Below are 18,852 nucleotides of genomic sequence, written 5' to 3' on the forward strand. Positions count from 1 at the left end.
CTTGGGATCCTTGACCCCACACCTTGAATATTCCATCAGGAGGAGAACTCCAAAACTACTGGCAACCACCTCCTCCACTAGGAAAACTGTCAACTTCTTACTGGTGTACAGGAACCCTTCAGGCAATGGTGGTGGACAGCGAACCTATGGAGTATGTGACAGACTGGAATCATCCAAGAATGCTATCTCTTGTTTCAAATATGACTTGATATTCTGCATCCATTGAGACCTAAGAGTCGAGTGTACCCACAACAAGTGCTGGAGTTGTTGTGGGGTAAGTCATTATTTTACCCTTCTGTTTCTTGCTTATAGGATTAAGAAAATCCAAAAAGAAGGGAGAAAAGGAAAATAGAGGCAATAAAATGTAAGAGCTCAAATGGATGCATCCATTCAAGTTGATACCATCTTGGATTCCCACTTCTTATTTCTTCTTATATCTTCTAGTATTTTATTTTGCTGTTACATTCTGTACTTTTCCATCTCGTATTTACATCAGTTCAGACTGCACTGTTCATCCTGTTATTTCCATCGTATATTAAGACATTTTTCCTTTGTATATTTAGACACCTTTCCTCCCTGTTCGCCCCTTGTTTTTTGTAATTTTGTTAAGTTTCACTGTAAACTGATATGATGTACCCACGAATACCGGTATAAAAAAAATGTTAAATAAATAAATACATTTTCTTATGGTTGCACATAGTTGGCAAGGGCATGTCTTGCTACACATCTCTGGAAACCATACTGTTACAGTGCAAGAATGATGGGGCTGTGAGAGTCTCTGAGTGAATTATCCTGGTGTCTTCTGCGTTTTGGGGGGGATAATACCCCCCACCTTTGATATGCTATAATAACCTGTTCTTAAATCTTATAGGGTCATTCTATATTATGAAAACGTATGCCCAGTCTCTGGCTCCAAAGTGCATTAAATGACTAATACCTATATCTCAATAGGTTTATTATAGTGTAGGTTGTACAGATCTTGCTGTGGAAAGAGCGAGTATTGTGTGGGGGTATCGTTATGTGTGGGTGGACAGGTTGAATGTCTGTGGGAGGGGTGTGGAGAGTATGTGTTGGTATAGAGGTTGGGAGGGGGGCAGAAGTGGCATATGTGTGATCATGTCCTCCATCACCTAGTCTACAGTTTGTCTCAATATCTTATCTTTTTAACAAAAACGGCTACTTCTTGTCATAGTCGCCCCTTCTAGTCCCAGAATATTCTATCGCCTTTGGTTCTTAGAAATAAGTATCAAGCCCATCTGCTGCAAGGCCCGGAGGCCAATCCCTAAGGATTTAAAAGGCGGGATAAACAAGTAAATAAAAAATAAACATATACCTCCAGCTTAATCTCAGACTCCCCCCACCCAGCCTGAGTTCCGGACGTCTTAACCAAGATGGCGACAACACTCGAAGTGTCCCCGTAGGACCATGGTTGGGGCGCGCGAAGCTTCCCGCTTCTTTTTTTGCCTCGTCTTTCCCGCGTCCGTGTTATCCTCGATCCAGGTAACTGCAGGGAGGCACGTTCCAGCATGGAGGAGAGCGCGCGAGGCACCGCGTGGCTGGGGCTGGGAGCTTAGAAGCGAGGCTCCGCGTGACCACAGAAACGTGAGAGGCTGTAGTAGGGCAGGGCGCGAGGTACTTTCAGGCGCGCGTCGACCGGCGGCTCCGGGTGCTGCCGGTTGCTCACGCATATATAGTACTAGTATTGTTGTTTTTATATTATCGTTCCCCCCGCCCTATCAGTTCTCCTGTCTATCTCCGTGTCTTCCCAGGACCGGGGTGTGAGAGGGCGGGAACCGAACAAAGCGAGGCGTTCTTTATTTTATTTATTTATGTATTTATTTTTGCAGCGATTCTCTCTGTGTGAGCTTCCTTGCGCGCGGGGCGAACAGTCGTTTGATTTCCAACCTCCCTCACCCACGGGCCCCCGTTCTCGGCTGCCCCTTCTCCTCTTCTTTCCCTTAGGGCCCTGCCCTGTCCCTCGCAAGGTGGGAGCAGCACCGGTGCTGGTAAGGCAGTGAAATATAATCTTCTACCTCTGCTGTTGGAACAAAAAATAAATACATATGTGGTCTACGTATATATGCATACCGTATATATATATATTAGATAGATATAAATACAGATCTATTAGAAAGTAATATTTTATCCAGATTTTCAGGCTGGTGGAATAGTGACCCTGGAGATTCATGCACTTGATGGTTTCTTATTGTCTTAATTTAACACCCATAACAACATCTCATGGGCTCTGCCTGTGATGTTGTGAACTATAAGCTCCATTTACTGCCCCTTGTGCGATTGTATGGCTAGAGGAGTCTTTTGCACCCATGTTCAGGCTGATGGTGTTGAATCCTTCTCGAGTGGGTGGCGACCAAGGGCCATCCCTGGCTTGGTAGTCATTCAGTGGAATGTGAAATGAGATGGTGGTCACTGTCCAGTTGGCAGGTGGCTTGCCACTGTAAGAAAATACTGTCATAACTGGGATTAATTGGCATCCATGACTTTTAATTCATTTATGATACTTATCCTTAACTTATTTATCAGTGTCCTTGTAAGGTTATAATTACATACAATTTTGTGTAAATGTTTAAATAAATGCAACATTCTGACCCAGAGTTGGTAAAGAAAATTGCACATCATTTTACACAGATTAGCATATTGAATTACACAAATTAGCATATTGCATTTGTATAGTTGTATGGAGAGGTGCATTAATGTAAAAGACATGTCCATACAGACAACGTCTGGTGTTTTCTATTTTCTTGATTTTGTATTGCGGAATGCTTAGTATATGTGTATTTTTTAAATAAAATCACTAGATGAAGTTCCCTGTGGTTGATGATAGCACAGCAGTTCTATTACCAAGCACCAGAATTTAGAAATTACTGTATTTGTTGAGGATTTTTTCCTCTTTGATTTATAATCATGAAAGACACTTGAAAGTATATGGCACTTGTAATAATAATTCACTTGTGTACACGCTGAGCTTCCCATCCTACCCAAGGTATGTTATTAAATTAAATTTTACAAACATTGGGGCATTATTGTTTTTGCATGCTAAATCATATTACATATTTGTTGTAATCCAATGTTTCATTATCTGTCTAAAGATACCCAGTTTTGTTTTTTATCTGGTGTAGGGTATGTCCTACTTCATGTGTATCTCATCACAATCTGTGCTGCGTTGTGTGAGCAGGTACTGAAAAGTGGTTAGATATGAACAGCTGTGATTTCAGCGATGCAAACACCCTGCAATCTGAGATGCATCTTCCTGGATTTTCTGATGGTCAGGAGTCCTACAGCAGGGAAGGTCTATGTCTGGACACAGGGGACACTGTGTTTACAGAGTTGCCCAGCCTAGAGCTGGATCCTAGCCTTCAAGCAACAGATATAACAGATGATGTTTTGGATGACAATTTAGACAGGTTGTCCCTGTGTGCAGTAAAGGATTTTGATTCTGCGAAGACCAGAGACGATTCAACAGACTCTGATTCACTGCTTTCTTTGCAAGGTGAGTGCATTTGGATTGTCTACAGGTTGAAATTGTGTGGCTGTGCATTGGGTGGGGGATGGCTGACATAAATGTGTATTAATGATTCATTAATCGTAAGAACAGCACTGCTGAAATGGCAAGAGGTTGAAATAAAAACGCCCAGTAGCAAGTTTGGCTTTATTGATTATTTAAGCTGAGTAAATCAACAGATTTCATTTGCTGATTCTCTTGTCTTTCTCAGTCACCATCATGTTTCCCAGAAAACATTGTAATACATTTATTTTTGATTGAATCTTTTATGTTTTAATTACAGCTGCATGGCATCACATTTCAAAGACAGGAAAGAAACTTTTGTTGGAACAAGGCAGGAAAGGGGCATGCATTTTTGCCATATAAATCTACTTGTTGCAGGAATTATATGGCCTGATGCTTACTTCTTGGACAAATGAAAAGACTGTTATGTCAGGATAAAATTATTCAACTTGAAGGCCTTATTAATCTGAAATTGGCTGTGGTATTAACATGTTTTTCATTCTTTATGTGTGTTGGTGTAAGTTTAAAATTCAGGCTCTATGGAGACATGAATGTTGTGGAAAATGGATTTATGATGTCACACTTGTATAAATATAACAATTTGATTAAAGACCAACCACTAGCCAATCAGATTATTTGATTTCAGTGTTCTGTTTTCTAATCTACTCTATCTGATTTATGTTAAATTGCTCCAGAATTGTAAGATGAAAAGTGTTTCCAGAAGGGAGGAGGCTGAAGAAGGTCTGACCAGTGTGTTATAGTGTAGTAGCACACTTATAGTAAATTAATGTAGTAGTCAGATTGCAGTAAACTTGTGACTCTTTCTTTCCTTCCATTTCATTGTTGCAGAACTGGGGCTGGCCTGTCCAAAAACATCTGAGGAAGGCGAACAAAGAGGGGAGAAGCCAGGTTCAGATGGTATTAGGAAAGGAAAGCGCCATCATTCCTCTCCACAGAATCCACTCCAGGAATGCAGTTTATGTGGAAAGGTGTTCAGTAGTGCCAGCTCCCTCAGCAAACACTATCTCACTCACAGCCAGGAGCGTAGGCATGTCTGCAAGATCTGCACTAAGGCTTTCAAGCGGCAAGATCACTTGTACGTACCGAGCTGTACAGATGAAAGGCAAATAGCTTTGCATTATGATCATTACTTAAAACGTTTTAGGAAGGGTTTCACTCTCTCATTTCTATTATACTCTTCTGTAGTATTTTAAGCTGTCTGGTTGCTCAGCAAAGAAAGAGTGAGAACAGCCTAGTTGTGACCTGGTATCTTGAGATTCTTGGGGGTTGAGAACACTGGAATAAGCATCTAAATTAGGTCTTAGGATCTCTATTTATTGTTCTATATATTTATTTTATGTATGGTGCTGTATATTTTATGGCCAGTGCTAACAGATTTAGTTGAGGTGATGTAATGTTGAAAATAATGTGACTTCTATAAACAGCTGAAATTCAGCTGGAATTAATTTATCCAGTTATAGCATGTCTTTTAAATAATAAACTTGGTTTTAAACTGTGAAGCTCTTTCCCACCCCACTCCTCTCTTGCTCAGTGGACACAGTTTGCTCTTAGAGATGGAAGCTGATTCAGTCTGAGATCCATACAGCTTATACAAAGAAAGATTACATTTCAGAGATATATTGGGAGACATTTCCTATCTCTGGGTTCTGCTGTCTCCACTGTGGCTCTCTTGGCTTATAGTATCACCTGAACCCCTTCACAGAGATATTTCTGTACACTTTCCTGAAGCCTTTCTGTCATTCTGTAGATTTATCTTGTAAAGTTGCATACTAGGCAAGATAATTTAGGATTCAAAGCTATACAAAGGATAAGGCAAAATGATTAAATGCCATAAGGCATAAGTCTGGAAAACACATATAGGAATAATATAATATGCCTCTTACAAGAGTAATCTTTTTACCTGAGCATATTTAGTCGCCATTTTAATGCAGCCTTAGACTGAGTGTATTACAGTGTGTTGGCACAGGAGTAGGCTTAGCACGAGTTTTGCATTGGCAACTAGTATAGTAGCTTTCACATGAATTCTAAGGAAACCATTTTCCAGTATAGCTTTTAATAGTTCTTCTGGTGTTACAGTGGCAGAAGGAGAGAACCAGTGGAATGCTAGGGTACATAAACCAGCAGGAAAAGAGGTGATGTTTTTTTTATTCTGTTTTTTTGTGACACTTCAAAGTGGAGTGCATTCAGGTATTGTAGATATTTCCCTGTCCCCAGAGAGCTTACTGTCTAAGGGGATTATTTACTAAATATTTTCCCCATTTTGTGTCAGTGGGAAAAATGCTTAGAAAATAGGACCCTCAAGTTTGTACCTGAGGCAATTGATAGTGAAGTGACTTGTCCAAAGTCACAAGGAGTTTCAGTTGGATTTTAGTGTTGGTTTCCTTGTTTCACAGCCTGCTGTTCTAATCACTAGCCTAAGCCCTCTGGTGAGACCTCATTGGGAGTATTGTGTATATATGTCACATGTTGTGCTTGGCTTAAGGTGCTTTGTACAATTCAGACTAGCTATAAATATATTAAATAAATAAATTCTGGAGGCTACATAAATACAGTAAAGAGTCCAGAGGAAGGCTACCAAAATAGTCTAGAATTTACATCATAAAATTTATGACGTGAGACTGAAGGAGCTAAGTATATACTCTAGTCATATTCACATTTTTTATGTTTCTGGCCAACCAGGTGATTCAGAAGTAGTACTGCACCCTGCCACAGAGGACATGGGTTTGATTTCCAGGTAGACCTTTGCTGACTGGAGCTGAGGATGCTATGGAGGCATCCCTCACAGCACCTGAGAGCAATGGGATGAAGTCTTAGCTATTGCTCAACAGTGACACCTACTGAAAGACTCAATACTGGGTTTCTGAGGGAGCTGTGGTCTATGGCTCCTGGCCCAAAGACTGTTGTTTGAATAGCTAAGCAGGGGTTATAGAATAGGGGAAAATCCTAGATTGCTCAAGTGAAGGCTGTTGATTCCACAGCTTAGTAGAGGCTGGTTCCGATTGAGCTGGGAACAGAGGAGCAGGGGGAAACTACCAGGACAAAAATAAATAACATAATTTCATTATTTTTTTATCAGTTTTATTTCTGTTTTTGATTCAGATATTAATACTGATCTTGTTTTCTTACAAATATGTATATCAGGACGGGGCATATGCTAACGCACCAAAAAAACAAACCATTCATGTGCATAGAACAGGGTTGCAACAAGAGCTACTGCGACTATCGCTCTTTACGGCGGCATTATGAAGTCCAGCATGGCTTGGGTACCTTCAAGGAAGCATGTCCCGAGGGAGTTACCTGCTGTGAAGGTGCACAGCATCCCCATGAAGCTCCTGCCCAACTTGGGCACAGTGGGCTTCGAACGGTAGAGAAGCCAGCATTGCACTCTGAGTCCAAATCCCCGAATTCTGCCCTACCCAGTAGAGACCTTTTGAGATGCCTTGTGAGTAGCATTGTCCAACAGAAGCTGCCATCTGTTGGGCGATCTGACACCTGCTCTAAAAGCTTGCTGCAGCCATGTTCATTGGCGGTTGCCCAGGTCCCCTCTGTCTTGGATAATTCTGCCACACATCTGGAAGGCCTAAATAGTGATATTCTAAGGACTTGTCCCCTTCAGAGGGCTGCTGCATCTTCTAATGTGTACACCATAATTAATTCCTCCAGTCTCTCTGTAGTGACACCAGGTGATACAGAACTAGAGAGCCATACTGTTAATGTGCATGATGATTCGCTGCCTTTGGAAACACAGTATCCCTCTGATGCTCAGAGGCAGGATTCCTGGCCAACTGGCACTGTACCATGCTTTCCCTTATTCAGAAGCCAGAAGATTTCTGCCAGCTCCCAGCAGCCATACCACAAGTACCAGTGGATCAGGAACATGCCAGCCCATTCTAGAAGCCAAGGCAGCAGCACTTCTTCTCACCAACCTCCTCTGGCAGAAGGTGGCTTACCTGCCTGTGACATTTTTGGGCAAACATGTGATGCCCCATCATGCAGTCCTGTGGTTTCAAAAGCTTCAGGGGAAACGGAGTACAGCACTAGTGAGGAGAACTCTAGACCAGCAAAGAGGCAGGATTGTGATACTGCCCAATGGCAATGCTATGGGGATCAAAGCCAGCAGGACTTTCAGAACCAGAGCTTGTTGGAAAATGAGGCCAGCCCATTTTTCAGGCAGCTGTTCCTGAAAAACCAGGAAACTTCGCAAAGCCAGGATCAACTGCAGATGAAACAATGTCTCTTCCATATGATAGCCACATCCCAGCACCTTCTACCTCACAGCCAGATGGCAGCTCAATCACAGCTAGCATTGTCTCAGTCATCAAAATCAACCCAAAATATGTTTCCGCAACAGCAGCCACCAAACTTGGTCCAGCCATTTCCTCTTCATATAGGGCATGATGGGTCTCCTGTGTGCAGAAAGTCTTTGAATCAGCTTCAGAAACAAGGATCAGCTATTGGTGTGAATCAGGAACAGACCAGAGGCAAGCAAACAGTCACTAGCTTACCTTGTCCCAAAACTCCATCTAAGACTTGTATAAACTCAGATACTGGTGTTTTCCCAGGACAGACTGGATCCACTGAAGCATACACCAGACTGGATGAAATTTTCTCCACTGCACAAGCCCCACCATCCAATGTGGTTTTCACAGATCCCTTGGTCAACCAGCACTGCACAGTACCAAGTCCGTTGGAGAGCAGTACTATTATCTCTGACCAGAATGAAATGAGTGTTGTAAACTTCAAGGAGGGCAATGGCAAAGTGCATACCAGTGGGGGTCGTCCTCACCGCTCCTCTAATCTTCGGAAGGAGAAGCTGAAGTTTACCTTGTGCTGCACAGCCTCTCCGAGCCAAGTAGCCATGGCCTCTTTCTGCTCCCCCAGCACTTCAGCCGACACTGACAATGAGACCAAACCGAAGCCGACCATTTTCAACAGGATTCAAGTATGTCCCTTCATTTCTATGCATTGTCACATATTTCAGACATCTCTTTCAGACATTTGTATTCCACATATAGAAAGATGACTCCAGAGGCCTAATTTATCAAGGAGCTATCAACTGTTCTGTGCACTTGATAAATCCAGGTCCATAGCCTCCTGTTTAAAAAAATATGACAATCTTTTGGGGAGGGTGGGGGATTGCCTCTGTCTGCTTTGCCGAGGTACAAGTCTGGCTACTTTCAGATTTGTTGAGATTCTGATTCCTAGTTGCTCAGATCACCTCCTTGGAATCAAGGAGAGCTTTATTTAATTTTTACTTTTGCTCTTAGAAATGAGTTGCTCCAAATTATAGCAGAGCACACACTGTCAGTTGTTTAAATATGCAGAATCCTTATCTCACCAGAGAGGCCAGGAGTCACTCATGAGGTTCTTCAGATGTATGGTAAATAATAATGGCAGCAATAAATCAGTTGACTTCCTGAGACACTTTAGTGAACGTTTAACACTAGGAATGTGGTTACCTAAGCAGACATTTTAGGATTTTGTTTCATTTTACCAAGGTTTTCATTCTACAATTTCCTAAATTTCTGCTTGACAGATCCCTTAACTGTGTCCATGCTCTTCCTAATCTTAATGCCTCGCTGAATGTGTCTTACAACTCTCATTGACAAGTGGCATTGCGGCAGCACCAAACCCACTGCATAAACTTGCTGGGCAGACTGGATGGATCATTTGGTCCTTTTCTGCCATCATTACTATGCTACTATGTTATAAGGCAAAAGTTTGGTACAGTTTGGCCATGCCACATGACCTCTGAGATTTTCAGTTTTTTAATCTGCAATTTCAAACTATACATTATGTTGAGTCAGATTCATTTTTAAACTATGTGTGTGTGCTTGTGTTGCTGGAAACATAGTTTTGACAGCAAAAAATATTCAGCATGAGAGAAAATTTAGGATCAGGTTTAAGTTTTGGGCAAAAAGAAAATTTATAAAGTGCAAAAGGCCTGCAAATCAGTTTGCTCTCACAATTTTGAAACCATATCCTTTGTTCAGGATTTCATTACCTGCAGCTTCTGGAAGGAAAACATTCTAAAGGGAAAATTGTTCAGGCCTAAAATTTGTACAAAAGTGTTGTGAAATTTTTGCCTGATTCATAAATTAATTAATCCCACAGAACCAGATGTCCCATTGCATTTTTTTTTTTTAACAAGTTTTTGCTTTCATAATCTGTGGAATTATTTTTCTTTTGGAAATTGCAAGAAGAAGTCTTGAGGTAAAGATACCCAGTTTCAAAATTGTGCACATGAGCTGACTTACATGCAGAGGAAAGGTGCTGTTTATGGGGGGGGGAGAGGAGTTGCTTAAGTCTGCCAGATGTTGAGATGTAGGTTGGAGGACGCCAGCTGAAGGATCAACTAGAACTGGAAATCCCCAGCACACTTGCTGGCACTTAGCATGCAGGGCATGCAGAGATATTTCTGGTGGCATGTCTTTGCTGCTCAGACCCAGTTCCCCACTGCAGCCAAAACCCTTTGCTGCACATGAGCATTTTAAAACTTTTACGTGCTGGCACTTCCTGACCATGCTAATCTTACAGTCAGGAACTGCTGGCTTATGGGCTTTGAAAATGCTCGCTGGCTACACAGAACATTTACTGCAGCTGGACTGAGCAGACAAGATATAAGTGAGAAGAACCATTAATAGCCATGTTGCTTTTTTGGCACTTGACTAAAAAAGGTTGCTAACCTGTAAGCTAGAGGTGGGGGTAGGGGGCGTTATTGGAATCCATATTCCTCAAGCAATTAGTTAAGGAGCCTGCTCATAGCAAGATGACTCTGGACATGTTACTGATAAAAAGAAATAGAGTCACTGAGGTCATGGTAGGAATCAGAACCAAACTATACTAGAATTAGACTTCATAAACATCAATTTCAAGAAAATGAGCAGTTATTTTAAGGAGGCCTGGTCAGGAGAAGGGAATCTAAGAAGTGAACTATGGACAACAATAAAAATGAGTATTGAAATGGCAACAGATATTTATGTCAGGTGTGTTAGCAAGAGGAAGAGAATAAAGAAGTAACTATGGTTCAACAAAGAAGTAGAAAAATTAAGAACCAAAAATAACATTCTAAAAATATGAAAAGGATAAGGAAGAGAAAGGCAAATTACCAGGAAGGGCAGTTAGATTGGCTAAGGCTCAAACAGAGAAAGATATTGCACTATCGGTAATGGCGGATATAAGTAAAAAGAAGAAAATTAAAAGGGAAGGTAAGGTTTAAAGGGGAGAATGGGTTTAGTGAAGTAGGAAAGCAGATATCTTAAACAAATACTTTTGCTTGGTAGTCATACTAGAAAAAAAGTTGGGTAGACCAAAGGCAAGGCCATAAGTTATTCTGGGATGAATACATTACCATTTGCTAAGGAGGTGGTATTCAAGGTACTGGCACAACTGAAGGTAGACTAGGCTATGGAACTTGATGGAATATATTGAAGGAGATAAAGGAGATACTAACTGTACACTCACAACTCTTCTCAGCTTATATTATGAAATAGGAGAGGTGTCAAATGACTGGAGAAGAGCAAATGTAGAGTTTTAGAGGGTGAATGTGGTGGGTTTGGCATTTAGATGACTACTTTATGTTAGGCCAATTTGATGTTATTGAGCTGTAGTCATGGGAGAGGCCGATTTTATATTGTATATTTCTTAGTGAGAAATTGGATTAGGTAGTATATTAAGTTTAATAAAGTGAAAAAAGATACATTTAGGCTTGCCTTATAATTTCCTTTTCTTGAATCCCATTTCATAGTCCAGATGTGTGGGTTTATTCCCTGTACCAGCTGATGGAAACAGAGGACACAACTGTCCTGTGACATCATCACTGGTACTTATGGTGGTGCAGCCCAGGCAAAAACCAGTATTCTTATGAAAAATCAATAGAAGTAACTGTTCTCAAATTATTATAGAATTTTTAAATAATACCTAAAAAGGATCATCCAAAAACATTATTTCTCCAAACCTCACTGAGTTAGAAAGGACGAAGAACAAAGAGACAAGAGAAAGTGAGAGGTGAATCTCAGGCTTTTCCCTTTAAGGAGAAAAATTAGATTTACAAGAGCCAAAAATCACTTTTTTAAATCACAGTGCGAGCCCCAAACCTCTGGAAGGATCCTGGTTTGGTTTGGCAGGTTTCAAGGAAAGGAAATTATCAAGTAAGACTAAATGTCTTCTTCCTTATTATCCTTCTTCACCTGTTCAGATGCATGGGAAGTACCCAGCTCAATTAATCTTGGGAGGGAAGAAATTAGGGCTACGATGAGAATGCCAAATCCCAAAGCTGTGTCCTTTTTTGCATGCACATTCAGACTGATATATTTACTGAAGTAAATGTAAGAAAGACCAAGGACCGCCTTGCAAAAATCCTGTGGGGCAAGAGCAGTGGACTATGCTCAAGAAGAAGCTTGAGTTCTCGTTGAGTGTATTGAAAGACCTCTGGAGGCTGACGACCTTTCAATAAATAAGCAGAAGCAATTGTATCTAATCTACCTAGACAAAGAGGCAGCTGCCTTGGAGGTCAAAGATGTTACACCCCTTGGAGGAAATGAGAAAAATCTGGACGAAAAGTGACCAAAATCCCCTGGATTCTGTAACAAAGAAAGGATTGCTAGAGGTGACAAAGCATTCTTCTGATATGTCAGAGAAAGGAGGAAGGCTAGAGATGATATTGTAAGAATGAGGAAAGATGAGGAAAAAGCAGAAACAAACAAATACTTCAGTTTAGTGTTCACTTAAAAAGGCCTTGAAGGAGGAATGCTATAGGTTGACAAAGGTACAGATGGGTATGGGGTAGGTACAGAAGAGTGATTGGGTGGAACTAACAAAACTAAAAGTGGATAAGGCCATTGGGCCTGATGGTATACATTCCAAGATACAAAGGGATCTCAGAGAGGTGCTGGCAGGTCAGCTGAAGGACCTATTCAATAAATCCTTGGCGATGGGAGTGGTGCCAAAAGATTGGAGAAGGGCGGTTGTGGTCTTGCTTCTGTTATGAACCCTGCCCGCGGAGCTAACCCCCGCGAGCAGGCTCTGCTCTCCTCACCTTTTGCTGCCCGACACAGCACGGACGCCGCCGGAGTTGGGCCTTCAGCGCGGCTGGAGTCGCGGACTCGAGTTGCTCCTGCGACCCGGAGCTCGCCCGTCTTGTGCTCTCTTCATCACGGCTGGAGCCATGGACTTCTGTCCTCTTCGCGGCTGGAAGCTGCCGTCGACACCTTCAGCATGGCACGGAGGCCGCGTCCCCGGGCTCGATTAGCGTCTGGTGCCGCCCCCGGGGCCTCTTGCAGCGGCTGGAGCCGCTGCCGTCATCGTGGCCTGCCTTCAGGCCCAGCCCTGCTCTTACGAGATGTTGATGCTGTGCAGGCCGCTGTCCACGGTCCTGCACAGTTCCTGCTTCCTTCCCTTTAGGTGCCGGCGCTCGTCTCTTTTCAGAATTTAAAGGGCCAGACGCAGGAAGTGTGCTGGCCCCACCTATGGATGGACTTCCTGCTCCAGCCCTATAAAAGGGCTGCTCCGTCACTTCAGTCTTCGCCTTGCATCGGAGTTACTTCACTGTGGAGACTCCTGCCTACCAGAGCTCCGTCAGGTTTTCTTTATGGAGCTTCTATTCGTTTCGTCTCTTCATGTCAAGTCAAGTCTTCGTGCCTGAGGTCCTTGTCCAGGTGTCCTGGTGTTTCGCCTCCTGGTGTCCTGCCCTTCTTGGTGTTCGCTTCAGCGCTCCTGAGCCTTCTGGTCCTGTCAGGCCATGCTCTCTCGGATGATGTCTTTCCCGAGCGTGGAGTTGCCTACAGGTGGAATTCGTTCCTGTGCTCCTGAGCCGTCATGTCCTGCCAGCCTTTGTGGCACTCCGGATGACATCTGGCTTCGTCATCGGAGTCCCACCTCGACTGGATTCTTCCCTGCGCTCGTCCCGTTCTCAGCGTGGTCCGTGACCAGCCTTCTCGGGCTGTGTAGGGCATGCAGTGGGACAGGGTGGTCCGTGACCAGTCCCGCAGGTGGACTGTGTAGGGCACCCCGAGAGACAGTGCCAATGTTCACCCTCCCAGCTCTCGTCTCGTCTGGACTTCGTCAAGTTCCTCATCTCGTCTTGGATGCCGTTGCATCAGTCTTGGTATCATGTCAACGTCTTGCTCCTGATGTCATCGCATCGACCTTGGTCCGGGATGTCGTCGCATCGACCATTGGTCCGTGATGTCTTCGCATCAGCCTTTGTGTCATGTCCTCAACTACCTTGGTGTCATGTCTTGATCCAGCCCTCGTCTCTGATGCCGTCCGCATCAGCCTTGGTGTCATGTCTTCGTCTGCGATGCCGTTGCATCGACCTTGGTGTCATGTCTTCATGTCAAGGCCCGTCTGTCCTCATCCTCGGGCCAGGCCTGCTGCTCCATGCCGATCCAAGCGGCAGGTCCGAAAGGGCTCGGAATGGTCGGAGGACCATTCACATTCCAACATCATCATGTTGTTGGCCTCGGGAGCTTGCAGGCCTGGCAGGGGGTAAGACCGTCAGCCATGCTGGAACACGCCGTCAACCCTCGGTTCGGCCCTGGATCTGTCTGGGGTCGGGCTGAGGCCCAAGGGCACACTAAAACACCCCCTATGTAACAGCTTCACAAAAGTAGAAGTAGAAAGGAGGCTGGAAACTACAGACCAGTTAGTCTTCGGTGATAGGAAAATTAATGGAGACCCTGCTGAAGGAAAGGATAGTGAACTATCTATAATCCACTGGGTTGCAGGATTTGAGACAACATGGTTTTACCAGTAGAAGGTCATGTCAAACAAATCTGAGTGATTATTTTACTTGGATGACTAGAGAATTAGATCAAGGAAAAGCACTTAATGTGATTTACCTGGATTTCAGCAAAGGTTTTGATATGGTCCCATATAGGAGGCTCATGAATAAAATGAACAGCCTTGGAGTGGGTCCTAAAGTGGTGGAATCAGAGATTGATTGACTGATAGATGACAACAGATAAGTAGACTCACTTTGAAGAGAAAAGAGTGATACGTGGAGTGGATCAGTTATAGAGCATGCTTTGTACCATATGTTGTGTTCCGCCGCCGCAGGTGCCCGTGGCCGCGTCCCCCTACCTCACTGCAATGGCGACCCGCCGCGGCAGCATCAGGGAAGGCGCCTACTGTCGGTCCCCCTTGTCCCCGCGCACTGGCACGGGCCTCCGAGTTGGCCTCCGGGTCAGGAGCCAACCCTGCTCCTCCCGCGCGGCATCAGGCAGCTCCTCTCCGCGGCCTGATCCAAGATGGCCACCGCCATCTTAGGCACGAGGCCGCGCCTCCTTCTGAGATTTAAAGGGACCTCGTCCCTTTAATTACTTGCAGCTGATTCCAATGAGCCAGAGCAGAGGAAGAATATAAGGAGACTTCCTCTGCTCATTCCTCAACTTGGCAACGTCCCACGTAGTCAGGTCTGCTTGCTTTGGTGAGTTCTTGTACTTTGGATCCTTGTTCCTGTCTCGTCTTGGTGTTCCTGGTTCCTGACTTCGGATTGGCTAGCGGTGATTCCTGGTGTGTGACTTCGGACTGGCAAGCGGTGATTCCTGGTGTGTGACTTCGGACTGGCAAGCGGCAATCCCTTGGTATAAGACCTCAGACTGGTAAGCGACGACCCGCTGGCACTTGACCTCGGACTTCTTCTGGACCATCGTCTCCAAGGGCCCACCTTAGTCCCAGCGGTCCGGGTCCCTATGGGCTCCTCCTGGGGGGACCGCGGACTTCCAGTGGCGAAGACTCCGTTCTTCTCCTTGACGTTACGACTCTTCGTCTGCTTCCACAGTCGCCTCAGTCTCCAGTGCCGAGGGTCAGCTGGTCGCATCTTCTGTTCTGCCTCGCCACCCGACGGGAGAACCTACGGATCTTCCTCCTAAGGTATACCATCCTCCTGTCGGCCCAAGGGTTCACAAGCGTGAGCATAACACCATATCCTTGTGAGTGATATTACATGAGGGATAGAAGGAAAATTTGTCTCTTTGCAGATGACACGAAGATCTGCAACAGACCTCTGATAGGAGTAGAGAGAATGAGAGGTGATGTAAGAAAGCTTGAGGAGTGGTCAGAGTTTTGGCAGCTAGGTTCAGTGTCAAAAAATTCAGTCATGCATTTGGGGAGTGGTAATCCAAAGGAGCTGTACGTTTTGGGGGATGAAAAACTGATGTGCATGGACTGGGAGAGGCTTCTTGAGATGATGATCTGAAGGCAATAAAGCAATGTGACAAGCAGTGACTTGGGCCAGAGTGATGCGGGGCTGAATAGGGAGAGGCATAACTAATGGGAAAAAGGGAGTGTGTTATTGTTTGTAAGGTTTTGGGTGGACCCTTGGACACTGTGGCTGCTGACCACGCCCATGGGGGGAAGTCCCGTGAGGGGCCACAGGTCAGGCTCAGCTTAGGACACACAACACAGATAGATCTTTTATTAAGAGTATTGAGGAGACACCAGAGCTGGCAGTAGTGAGCAGAGATGCAGCCCGGCTGGGCTTGTAGTCCCTCAGGCTTTGGAACAGCGATCCCACAATGGCTGTGCTGTAGTGAAGAGAAACTGAGATAGTGAGTACAATGAAGTATATGCAGGGTTCTGGAATAGAGCCTCATTGGTTGAGTACTCACACAGCGGTTTCTCTCAGTAGGAATCACAGGAGCTGGAATAGAGGCAGGCCCTCGAGGAGTGAGTACCTGGTTCCAGGGAACAGCTCTGAGAGAAGTAGATGGTAACTCACTGATGGTGTAGGCAGAGGTATCTTCCAGGCAGAAGTGACGTCCAGGCAGTGAGTCTGGGAACATGGGCCCTCGAGGAGCGAGTACCGGTTCCAGACAGCGACCTGAAAGAGAAGAGAGGGGCCCCCGAGGAGCAGGTACCCCAAATAGAGAAAGTCCAAATAATGGAGAGGGCAGAGTAGCTAGGTACGGAGAGCGAATCCCATTCGTAAGGAATTCCTGTACGAATATCTGACCTTGCTAACTCGATTGGCTAGCAGTAGTGTAGGCTTTTGGTATCCGGGATGCGTGACGTCATCCCAGGGGGACGCACCTGAGGTTTGCGCCAAAGAAAGTATTTGAAGCAGGGCTGCGTGGCGCGCGCGCCCCAAGGCAGCTGGACAGCATGGCGGGAGGCAGCGTTCAAGCTGGACCGGGGACACCGGAGAGGACGGCAGGCAGACACCGCGGCAGCCAAACGTCCGTCAACTGCGGGAGGAGTCGCCAGAGAGGTAAGGAGGGCGGAGTGGAGACATCGGGCAGCGACAGTCACAACAGAGTGATAATGCCCTATGGTCTCACCTGGAATACTGTGCTCAGTTCTGGAGACCCTATCTTAAAAAGGATAGAGATAAGTTAGAAATGGTCTAGAGAAAGGCAATCAGACCCGCAGCAAAAGACATATGAGATGAAACTGAAGGACCTAAATATGTGTATCCTAGAAGAGAGGAGAGATAGAGGGAGATAAGATACAGACTTTTAAATACCTGAAAGGAATTAATAATTCACAAGAATCAAACTTTTTCCAGTGGAAAGTCAACTGTAGAACTAGGGGTTATGATATGAAGCACCAAGGGGGTAGACTCAGGAACAACATCAGGAAATATTTTTTCACATAAAGGGTGGTGGATGCCTGGAATGCCCTCGCTGAAGAGGTGGTGAGGTCAAAAACAGTAACAGAATTCAGATGGAAATGGGATAAACACAGAGGTTCCCTAGTGGCCAGAAGATGAAAATGAAGAATTGGAGTAACCTAAGATAATTTTGGTGAAACATTTCTGCATGGGGGTAACCTGCATGTAGCGGTATTTGCAACTAGCCAGCCAGTGGTGCATTGAAGGGATACTTCTGGGCATATCTTACAGTTAACATATGTTTTAATTATCTGGCTGTTTACATTACTTCAACAATATTAAGTTCACGCATGATGGTGGTAGGGCAGAGCAGTCCGCTCATGTGCTTCTATGGCCAGGGCGGTCCCTCTGCACTGCAAGAAGAAATGAATACATAAAGTTGGGAGGGCAAAGTCTGGTCACACTGAGAAAACATAGATTTCTGCTATCAAGACCTCTTGGTCTTGTTGACCCATCTTCAGTGAGGTCTGTGTGGCAGGACTTCTTTGAAACTTAGTCTGTACTATGCAAAGGACCCATGATTCAGACATCTAAGCCCACAAATGGGTGAGGTATGTTAATCATTCATTCACTGGACCTTTTCTTGAGATTGGGACACAGGCTGCAGTCACTGTAGGAAGTCAAAAAGAAGTTTTCAGCTGCAAGTTCAAGCCTGCTGTATTTGGCCTGTGATCACGCAGCATTGCTTTTTGTTGCTGGATTGATCTTAATCAAAAAAGTACTGTTTAGTGCTTATGTTGTTAATAAGATTACCCTTTCTGGAAAGGAAGCTGAAACTGCTTTGTAAGTTGCTGTTGCTCATGTATGGCATTTATGCAAGGTTTAAACCATAAAGACGTTGCTAATGTTAGAAATTGGATTATTGTTTTACCCCTGATGAAGCTTTTTCAAGCGAAACATCAGCCGAGTCGGGCTTCTTTTGGAATTTCATCATCAGGATTATTTTCAGACGCACTTAATTTGCTGGATACATTGATTTGAGGAAATTATTTCAAGTTTATTATTACAGCACTATACCTGTTCACTTAATCACAAGGTGGATGATTGAAAAGACTTGACATTTGTTGTTGTGGGTTACTTATTAGGCTTTGTGTTTTTGTAACCTGATATAACATGCATGTATATTTCTCATTTTGAGACCCACTTCGTATAACCATCCAAGCATTGTTGGCCATATAGGGGAGCGACTTTTCAGAGCCCTGACTCTTTGGTGGGTCTCAGTCCTTTCGTCCCCGGCAACCCAGAAGAGGCGCAGGCTCGGGTGGTGGAACCTCCCAGTGAAGTTTTGCTGACCCACCCCCAGGAGCAGGAGATAGGAGGATGCTTTCTTTTATCAGAGGTGGGTTGATATCCTATCGGATCAGTGGGTTCTAGGGGTGATTCGAGAAGGATATGTGATGGAGTTTCACAGTTTCCTTGGAACATGTTGATGGAGTCTCCCTGCCACTTCCTGCAGAAGTGGTGGGCAGTGGAGGTACATTGGCAAGGCTCCTTGGTCTGAGGGCTGTGGTCCCAATGCCCATGTCTTGTGGCAATTTGTTTGGCACATAGGGTTTCCGAACTGCAGGCCTTGTCTTGCTAGGACCCAATTCTGCAGGTGACTTGAGGGATGGTACAACTGCATACTGTTCCTTTCTTTTTTATCAAAGATGGTCTTTGAGTTTCTCTTGATTCACTCCATTTCCCTGCTGTCTCT

The 18,852-nt window shown here is 44.6% G+C and overlaps 1 protein-coding gene across 1 annotated transcript in view; it reads left to right on the plus strand.

Moving 5' to 3' along the window:
• The first annotated feature begins 1,565 nt into the window (after positions 1–1,565).
• Positions 1,566–18,852, plus strand: part of ZNF541 (zinc finger protein 541) — a 123,262-nt gene continuing 105,975 nt past the window's right edge. The window contains exons 1-4 of the mRNA XM_029619078.1: positions 1,566–2,006; positions 3,138–3,508; positions 4,373–4,619; positions 6,686–8,486. Coding sequence (XP_029474938.1) covers positions 3,214–3,508; positions 4,373–4,619; positions 6,686–8,486 — 2,343 coding nt within the window. The 5' untranslated portion in view covers positions 1,566–2,006; positions 3,138–3,213. The remainder of the gene's footprint in view (positions 2,007–3,137; positions 3,509–4,372; positions 4,620–6,685; positions 8,487–18,852) is intronic.

This window comes from Rhinatrema bivittatum, chromosome 11 (genome assembly GCF_901001135.1).
Source record: "Rhinatrema bivittatum chromosome 11, aRhiBiv1.1, whole genome shotgun sequence".
NCBI classification, from domain to species: Eukaryota; Metazoa; Chordata; class Amphibia; order Gymnophiona; family Rhinatrematidae; genus Rhinatrema; species Rhinatrema bivittatum.